The sequence below is a fragment of the Poromitra crassiceps genome (assembly GCF_964638095.1).
Source record: "Poromitra crassiceps genome assembly, chromosome: 4".
In the NCBI taxonomy this organism is placed as follows: domain Eukaryota; kingdom Metazoa; phylum Chordata; class Actinopteri; order Beryciformes; family Melamphaidae; genus Poromitra; species Poromitra crassiceps.
The window spans coordinates 21,859,718-21,869,717 of NC_139626.1; the positions used below are offsets into that span (position 1 = coordinate 21,859,718).

General features: G+C 46.1%; 2 protein-coding genes across 2 annotated transcripts in view; one reads left to right on the forward strand and one right to left on the reverse strand.

Annotated features, from left to right (window-relative positions):
* LOC310775668 (neurotrypsin-like) overlaps window positions 1-10,000 on the forward strand; it is a gene marked incomplete at both ends in the record, with an annotated part of 22,358 nt that overhangs the window by 4,680 nt on the left and 7,678 nt on the right. The window contains 5 exons of the mRNA XM_083635817.1: window positions 61-100; window positions 8,024-8,266; window positions 8,461-8,599; window positions 8,761-8,943; window positions 9,225-9,368. Coding sequence (XP_083491943.1) covers window positions 61-100; window positions 8,024-8,266; window positions 8,461-8,599; window positions 8,761-8,943; window positions 9,225-9,368 — 749 coding nt within the window. The remainder of the gene's footprint in view (window positions 1-60; window positions 101-8,023; window positions 8,267-8,460; window positions 8,600-8,760; window positions 8,944-9,224; window positions 9,369-10,000) is intronic.
* Window positions 1,754-4,474, reverse strand: LOC310774835 (E3 ubiquitin-protein ligase TRIM21-like; the record flags this gene model as incomplete). Its single annotated transcript, XM_083634979.1, has 1 exon — window positions 1,754-4,474. One exon carries the CDS (start codon window positions 4,472-4,474, stop codon window positions 2,792-2,794), a length of 1,683 nt encoding a protein of 560 aa, XP_083491105.1. The 3' UTR covers window positions 1,754-2,791.

The window sequence follows — 10,000 nt, forward strand, 5'->3', positions numbered from 1 at the left end:
GTGGAAAATGAAATATTGCTCTTCATTCTAACGGTGTCTTTCTCTCCTCCTTTTCTGCAGGTGGTTGAAGACAGTTACTTAAACGAGGTGCAGAGCTCAGGTGGGTGGTACCCCGCCTCTCCCCCATCACCCATGCCCCCATCCCGCTTCTCCTCCAACACTGTCTCATCCCTCCATTATATCCGTTTACCCCCTTCTACATTCTGATCCCCCTCTTTTCTTCCTGACTCAGACACTCATCAAATCCCCCCCCAACACCCACCCACCCCTCTCTCTCTCTCCTAATGCTTTTATCACCACTCATCAGCCCCTGTAGCTCCCCGGTTCTACTCCCACACTCATCCCCATCCTCACCTCTCCTCTTCCCTTCGCCCGCTGCCTCTCTCTCTCTCTCTCTCTCTCTCTCTCGCTCCCTCTCTGTGTCCCTGACGAGTGGAGGAGGAGGCCATGATGGGGGGTGGGGCTCGGCTTTTCACGCTGGCGAGGAGGAGCCATTCAGCCTCATTTCCAGTGCTGAAATATCCGTCGTTTTTGTTGTTACAGAATGCTGGTGACAGACTGGTGAAGGTAGCACACGAGCACGCACGCACTAGTTGGCATTTAAAAACATAGGCTACCTCTCTTCTGTCAGAAACACCTGCTAATTCAGTCTATCGCATCATGTGTGATCGGATAAATTGATCAGATCAAATGGCATTTTCATAGCAGGAGAATTACCTCTAAATGTTGCACAAGGCGCTCCTCCATTACATTTCCCTCCAAATCTCTGAAAATTAGGTGAGAAATGAGAAAAATGAAACATGAAAAACGTGAAGGCATTATTTCATTATTAAATTGAAATGGTATTTATTGTAGTGTGTGTGTGTGTGTGTGTGTGTGTGTGTGTGTGTGTGTGTGTGTGTGTGTTACCCACCCCCCATACGGCGTGCGTCTGTGTGAACCATGTCAAATCCTCATTGTGACCGGGAAATGGATTATGAGAGCAGGGAGACGGAGCGTTCCCATGGCGATGGGCAGAGTGTGGTTGTCGTGGCGATGAGGAGTGTTGTGTCTTGTGTGTGTCTGAACGCTGCGGCGGGTGTTGAGATGAATTTAACAGCTCTGTATCATCAATGCTGGTTTTTCGTTCCCTTTATCTGATACAGTGAGAGATAGAGGGAGTGGGAAAGAGGAGGACTTTAGGTGTGTGGGTATCTTCTCTTCTTCTGACATCACTGATGACATCACAATCGTGACTGACACCGCCACAGACACCACAGCCACCACAGCCACCTCTGGCTGTGGTGACTGTGGTGTCTGTGGCGGTGTCAGTCACGATTGTGATGTCATCAGTGATGTCACTTGCAGTTGTGATGTCGTCAATCAGTGATGTCTCTCAAACAATTGTAATGTCATTAGTGATGTCACTTGAGCAGTTGTGACTCGCTCAACTGTGATGTCACTCAGACAGTTGTGATGTCATCAGTGATGTCACTCGAGCAACTGTGATGTAGTATGACCCGCTGGCGCACGCAGTTGCACGATGGCGCCTAAGAAAATCTGTTTTGTTTGTGCCAGTATATATTTTTTTCATTTTCCATGCTTTCCTGCTGGCTGCTCACAACCAAAACAGGGGGAAAGATAGAGAGATACTCAATGAAAGTGTTGTTACGTAACGCGTCTTTACTTTATTAAATTTTCATTGACATGACTGTAAAACTTTCATGCACTGCTGCACATATACAGGCTATTTTCTAAATGTCTTCAAGGTCTAGATGGGTTGAGGGTCTGAGACATTTCAGAACACCATCAATCAAGAGAAGCAATGTCATCTGCACAAGTGCAGCATCAGCAACCCAAGATGCATGTTGTGTCATCATAAAAACAAAATCAATATAAGGCAATACAGTAAAGCATTCAAATGACATGTATTTGACATACAATATCGAATACAGTATATGATCAAAAATTTATCTTTTTTTCCATCAAACATAGTCAACATCAAACATGTAGCTTTTACATATTTTTTTGTAAATAAAGTAGTGTTTTTTTTAGTTATATTTGAACACAAAGGATAAGATAAGACGTTCAACCTCTGGAATGTCAACCAACAAAAGTCAAATGGAGCGGCTCAAAACGCATGACAACTGTTAGAAGTACATCTGTCTTTTTGCTACTCCTCCCTACCTACGATAGGTATCCTCACATCCTGTCACTGCCCGAGCCTGCCTTACTGATTCAATACATTTAAAAACAATACAACACCACCAAAAATCAAGGACAGATTAATTTTACATTTTAACATCACTATCTCGGGAGGGGGGGGGGGGGGTGTTCTTCTGCTGCTGCTTAATTTAAAAATGTTAGTTTTCCACTCTATCATCACAGCTTGACCAACATCATTAGACTACTAGGCCAAGTATCTCATTTTAATTTATTTTATTTTTAATGTATTTCATAACCTGTGGTATTTATTTGTCTGTTGATTTATTGGTCATTTTTAAGCTGTTCTGTTGCTTAAATCTTCTGCTGCATTTCCCTAAAAATAAATATGTTGTGAAAAATGTTAATCATATACAGACACTTGGTTCAGATTGCCTTGAATGAATAGCATATAAATAATTGATACTTAAATTGATGTACAGTAGGACACCGTGACAGAATCTACAAAGTGGAGATCTCCCCATGTGATTAACATATTTTGCAGTTCAAATTCTGAACACTTTCACCCTTAATTGAAGAATCAGTTGGTATTCATTTTCTTTATGGACCTACATTATATTTGGGCCGTGAAACCTCACTGGGCTTCCATTCATATATCACTTTCACTGACGGGAACGATCACCAGCGGGGGCAGGTTTGAGCCGTACTCGTCATCACAGGGGTTGAAGTACGGATAGAGTCTCTCTGAGAAGATGCAGCCAGTGAAAGAGTAAATCAGGCTTGAGGCCTCAACATCGTAGAAAGATATTTGACCCCCTTCATAATCCACAAACACCCCCACCCTCTCCACTTTGCCCCAGTACACTGGGATATTGGGGGAACTGAAGGTTTCGTATCTATCCACGATGAAGCAGAGGGCCCAGAGTCCACAGTGAAGACTGCGATCGATCGCCATTTTCCTATTGACAGACTCTGTAGCCAGTCCTAAACTCCATTCCACCTTCCTTCCCACATGCACCTCAAAGTAGAACTTCCCCGACGAGAAGCCCCTCTTCCCCAGAACGGCGAGATGTTCGACAAACATCTTAGGGTTTGTCGGGACCCTTTGGATCGTGGTGCTATAGCGAACCTGTTTCCCATCATCAGACAGGATAAGAACTGGGTGGGCTGTGTTAGGATCGAGCACAATGTCCACCTCGTACTGCTGCACCCGCCACAGCGCGGCATCACTTAACGCGTCTGCGTCGTCACAGAATGTCTTCATTTCCATGCTCATTTTAGTCAGCGTCAATTGCAGTTGAGACATTGACCTAGTTAAGGACCTAGTTAAGTGCTCCGTTCCCAGATGGCTGTTAAAACTGATGGCGGACCAGTCCATGGTGTGTGGTAGGATAGATTGTGAGGGAAAGATCTGGAGGAGGCGGAGATAGTCGTCAGTGTGCATTAGGTCTCTCAGCTTCGCGTTTGTCCTCTGCAGCTCCGTGATTTCCTGCTCCATATCTTTAATGAGGTCATCAGCTCGCCTCTCAGCTGCTTTCTGCCTCTCCTCCATCACCGTCACAAGCTCGGCCTGGCTCTTCTGAAGCTCCGACACCAGGGCGGCGACGTCCCGCGCGCTGTTTGCCACTGCGTCTGCCGTGGCTTTCTGGTTCAGCTTCACCGCCTCCTTGATCTGGCGGACCTTCTGCAGCCTCTCCTGGATCATCTGTTGCACCTTGGCCTGGGCGCTCCCCGCCCGAGCCTTCTTCTCTCGGTACTCCTGCTGTACGGGAACCGTGTGGTGGGTCAGGTGTCGCGAGCCGGCGCAGACGTCGCACAGCACGGCCCCGTCGGTTCTGCAAAACAACGTCAGGAGCCTGTTGTGTTCTCTGCATATCTTGTCCTCCAGGCTCTCCGCAGGCTCGATTAGCATGTGTCTCTTCAGACCGGCGACTCTCTGATGGGGTTCTAGATGAGACCTGCAGTAAGAGGTCAGACACTCCACACAGGACTTCATGGCTTCCAGCTTGGCGTCAGTACAAATGTCACATAGCGGGTTTCCAGAATTGACCTGCTGTCGGTCCGGGCTCCAGCCGCCCGCGTCCGTCAGCTGTAGTGACATGAACTGCTCGGCGAGGCCCGAAATGAACGTGTTGACCCTGAGATCTGGTCTCTGTTCAAAAGCCGTCTTACAGAGTGGACACTGGCAGACCGCTGCGTCGTCCCAGTAGGCTGTGATGCAGGCCTGGCAGAAGTTGTGTCCACATGGAGTAGAGACCGGCTCCCTGAACACATCCAGACAGATAGAGCACAGGAACTGCTCTTCACACAACAGGCTGCTGCAGGACGCCATTTCTGCAATACACAATAATGAAAGAACAATAAGGTTACAGGAGAACGTTCACATCAACACTATGCAACCTGCAACTGTGCTGGACTGGAGTAACATAATACCATTAAATGACAGCAAGATGTGTTGGCCTACTTGTAGCCTGCCCCACAAATGATATTTGACCTCTCACAAGTCCAAGGTCAAGTTTGGCTTGGTAGTAACTTCTTACCTCTTTGGGTGCAGGTCTTTAGAGGAGAGGAGTTTGCTTTTGTGCTCTACCATGACCGTCAGCTTTACTTTCTGTTTCCTTCCTGGTAGGCTAGTCATATGCTTCTTCTTAAAGAGACAGGCCCCCCTTTGTCACAGCAGTCACTCCCAGGCTTGTATTAAGACTGTTTGGTGGAACTAGTGCTAATTCCTGTGTGGTACAGATGAGTTAATTAAGTATTCAGTCTCATTTGTTATTCAAGCAGATTTCTGCTTTAGTGCAATACATTTTTGCCTGACTGATTTCTCTCACTGCCTCCCCCTTCTGCTGTTTCTCTTATCTTCTTCCTGAATGGAATGAGTGTGTGTGTGTGTGTGTGTGTGTGTGTGTGTGTGTGTGTGTGTGTGTGTGTCCGCATGCGTGAATGCGTGTGTGTGCGTGCGCATGCTAACGTACCATGCAAGGTGGGCTAGAGGGTTGCACTGCATTGATAATGTTCCAGGACAGCCATGGTGTGTGTGTCTACGAGATAAGACAGCTGCCGGTTACGGAAGCACCTCTACCATCTATCATAGTTTAATAGCCATTTGGCGTCAAATCACCCCTCAAAGCGTAAGGTGTGTGTGTGTGTGTGTGTGTGTGTGTGTGGTGTGTGTGTGTGTGTGTGTGTGTGTGTGTGTGTGTGTGTGCGCGCATGCGTACGCTGTAGAATGGTTGCTGAAGAAAGCAGGGACAACAGGCTTCAGGATCTGCACGTTTAATCTAGGAAGAGTAGGGCACAATCAGTACAAGGCAAGTACACATGAAAGTCTCTCTCTCTGTCCCCAGCAGAAAGGTTCTCCAACTTTTTGTGTGTGTTAGAGTAAATGTCAGATTAAATAAACAGAACAAAATATAGTGGTTACCCATCTATTTGAAATCAGTAGTTACAGTGAAAGCAAAAACAAAAATACTCAGTGAGTAAAATTAATATGTGTTGAAACATAAACGAAATAATTTGTTTTCACTAGATGTGTCACCCCGTTTAGTTTACATGAAAACATAAATATCTTTGGAGAAGAAAAAAACATAAAAACAAAATGCATATTTAATGAAGAGCTATCTTCATGTTATTAGGCTACTCATTCAATGCAGTCCTTCATAAAAGTACATAGAACACCAAAACATACCTAGAGTAGGAAGAGCAGCATATAGCTACCACCAGCACATAGGGGAAATTTTGAGAATGTTTACAAAAATAAAAAATAAAATGCACAACAAGTTGACTCAGCTACATAGTGTTTGAGGCTGTGGGGGCAGGTGTATGTGCACAAAACTTTCTAGGATAATTATTTGTCTTAATGTGTGATGTATGTTTAGTACCATAAATTCCGGACTTTTCCCGTTTTTTGGCCTTTTTTGGCCCCTGCGGCTTATATAACGGTGCGGCTTATCTATGGATTTTTTCCACAAAAAAAAAAAAAAAAAAAAAAAATCTCTCTTTTTTAGCACTCTTTCTAACTATAAATCCACTTCTGTTTTAATTTCCTCTCTTGCCCTCTTTTCACCACACCGCGGACACTGTGTGCACTGTAAAAAACAACACAGGTGGTGTTGTGTTATGTTGTTTTGTTGAAATGTTAATAAATGGGAGCTTCCTCAAACAGCCATCTCTTTCCCGACAATCCCCTCTGTGCATGAACCCTTACATATGGTAATTAAACATTAAAACACAATAAAAAAAAAAAAAAAAAAAAAAAAAAATACCATTAACTCATTCACTGCCAACAACGTATGAACACGTTTTCAGAATCCAGCTGTTCCCTGCCAACAACGTGTTTACACGTTTTTGGCATCGATTTTTTTTTTTTGACGGTGGGTTGTGCATCTAAGCCTTTTACATCTCTTATATAATTATTGGAGCCACCGAACGTTTACAACCCATTCCACCGACCCACTAAGTGGCAACAGTGCTCTCCTTGCTAGAGGAAGGAAAGCATTTTTTTAACTTGTCAAGCCATTCTCAGCCCAGCCATTCTCCTTTTCGCGCTGATTGCTGGCGATGCGGGATTGCAAATTTACATAATAGATTCAGCCGATCTACTATGATCGGGTGATAGATTACAGGTGCAGGAACACACTTTGAAACACGCAGCATAAATATGACCAGAATCGCAAAAGCTTCTCTCAACCAAAACTCCAAACGAGCGAGTCCCTCCCGACTTCCTCAAACAGCGGCCCAGACATGCAGGCACAGCAAAGCACTGACTGGTGACAAGCTTGTCCGCCCACGGAGGGCGGAGTTGAAGCAACTCGAGAGGGAGGGAGAGAGAGAGAGAGAGAGAGAGAGAGAGAGAGAGGGAGGGAGAGCGAGAGGGAGGGAGAGAGAGAGAGAGAGCGAGAGGGGGAGGGAGAGAGAGAGAGAGAGAGCCAAAAATGAATGGTTAAAGTGACCCTTCCATCCAATTTCACAAAAAGCCGTTTATCTCTGAATATTATTTTTCACGCTAAAACCATGCTGTATTCAACTGCTAATGCTTACATAACTACTAACTCTACAAACTAACTCTTTTAGACAGAGAAAGTACACATTCTATTAGTACTTTTGAGATATTGTATGTTCACAAACTCCAAGCTGAAACGAATCCTCGGCTCTTATAAAATGAGCCATAATCCTCAAAAAACGGCTTGGCAGAAGCTAACTACAGCAAAGAAAAACGTCTGGCAGTCAATGTGTTAAAACACCCGCGGCTTATAGTCCGGTGCGGCTTATATATGTAAAAAACAGTCAACTTTGCAGGTGCGGCTTATACACCGGTGCGCCTTATAGTCCGGAATTTACGGTAGATTATTGTCACCAGTTTTATTTTGTATCCTGGTTTTACGACATTTACATGTCAGCATTTTCCTCTAATCTCTCTCAGCCTCCCAGATTCACAGAAGCGAGTACTCAGTACATGTAGCTTGCTCAGCATCCTGCCAGGCTGTGGCTGCCCCCGCAGTCACCATGTTAAATATGGCCCATTTGGGTTTCAGGACATTTCAGCAGTTCAACATGGACCAGTGAGGGTAAATGCATTAGACAGGGACCACGCTGTGCCAGCATGCGAGAAGCAGACATATACTGTAAGCCCTCATGTTCAGGTCACATAGGGGCATGGGGATCATGTGATTTAAGAGCAATTCCACTCTTCTCTCCTCTCAAACTTTCCACATTCTACTGCTTTATATTCCCTTTGTCCTGTTTCCCCCCAAATCCTCCTGTCCTTATTCTCCTACCCCGTGGCACCCAAAACATCTCATCCTCCCATCTTTTTCAAAATCCACTCATCCACTGACTCTGTCCCCACCCTTCCTCCCTCCCTCTCTCTGCCTGTGCGTAGCGCCTCTCTCCTGCTCCGAGGGATTCACTGAGTTGGGCTACTACAACGGCACCGTGTCCCAGACGGACTCTGGCGCCCCCTGTCTGAAGTGGACGGAGTTTCCTGACTACGTGCTGCAGTACCCAGGAAGAGGGCTGGGAGACCACAGCTACTGCAGGAACCCAGACCGAGAGTCCAACCCCTGGTGCTTCTTCAAGCAGAACTCTGGGGCCATCGGCTGGGCCTACTGTGACTGCCACCAGGGTAAGCCCATGATGATGACATGAGTGGCCGAGGACTCTTTGACACAATGAATGTACAAAATATCAGGTACACGTATGTATCATAATGGGTACCTGATATTTACACTGATATACACTGAGCTTTCTGAACATTTACTAGACCTGTGTTATTTGATCAACATGCCTGTCATACATAGCCATCTCTCTGGTTGTCAGGCGCTGCTCGGCTGGTGGGCGGGTCGCCCTCTGGCAGCGGGCGTGTGGAGGTCTACCTGAATGGCCAGTGGGGGGCGGTGTGTGACTCTCACTGGACAGACAGAGATGCCAGTGTGATCTGCAGACAGCTGGGCCTGAGGTAGGAGGAACAAAAGCAAAGCAAGGCCCCATTTACCACATTGTATTATAGGACATAGTATGTTAACCTGACGCTGCCAGAAACAATACTGCCCCCATCTGGCAGCGTCAGGTTAATAGTATGTATCCCTGTAGTGAGACACATCTGTGTTTGTTCTCCAGTGACATTGGCACAGCGCTGCAGCAGTCGCAGTTTGGTTCGGGCTCTGGCCTCTTCCACTATGAGCGTTTGGGTTGCCGCGGCGACGAGGGCACCCTGAGTAAGTGCCGGAGCAGGACGTTCGTCACCGGCGACTGTAGCCATGGCAACGAGGCGGGAGCGGTGTGCGCACCGCCGGAAGGTCAGTGTGACTCCCGTGACTTCAGACAACATCTTCTCTACACACACACACACACACACACACCCACCTGAGAGAGGGAGAGAGAGAGAGAGAGGGGGGGAGAGAGATGAGGGAGTGGGATCTGTGAGGAAAAATCTGATGCAATTTCTACGAAAAGATTGTAATCTAAGACAGAGAGTGATGCCGCTTGATCTCAAGTAGGCTATTTGTCTTCTTGGCTTCCATAGTCCAGTTGGTGCAATGTAATGATGATGATATACGGGTGCTGTTTCCTCTCTCAGGCAGTGGTCCTCCACTGCGATTGGTCGGAGGCGAGGAAGACTTTGAGGGCCGAGTGGAGGTGTTCCACGGAGGAAGGTGGGGCTCCATCTGCGACGATCAATGGGACGACAGAGATGCCGAGGTGGTCTGCAGACAGCTGGGTTTCGGGTATGTAGGGGTTAACGCTCACGGTTTGTCACACCGCCACTGTCAACATGACATTCAGGCACAGATTGGCCACCAGCCAGTGAATACATTAGTAAATACATGAACATTTTTGTTATTTACTTGACGTTCACTCCTTACCGATGTTTAGTCGCTGCAGACTGAGGCAGCGTAACATCATAGAGAGGCAAAGTAAACGTCACTTCCTGCTTCAGCACTGTACCAGAGATTTTCTTCCGCAATTTATTTTCCCATAGACATTTTGTCAAATGCCTATAAAAATTGTTTTACTGGGTCAAACCAAACGGTTCAGCTATATTTAGAATCCAGAGAGACCATAGAACATTTCTCTCAGACCAAAACTTAAAAAAACAACATAGAAAACATATTTTCTTTAAACCCTTTTTTTCTTTTCTTTTTAACATTTTGGTCCGAGTGAAATGTTATGTGGTCTCTCCTGTTTCTAAATATATCTGAACCGTTTGATTTGAAATGTCTAGATGGGAAAATAAATGGCGGATGAAACTCTCTGGTACAGTGCTGAAGCAGGAAGTGACGTTCCACGTTGGCTCTCTACAGGCACTGTCAAGACAACTCTCTGTGTGTGTGTGTGTGTGTGCGTGCGTGCGTGTGTG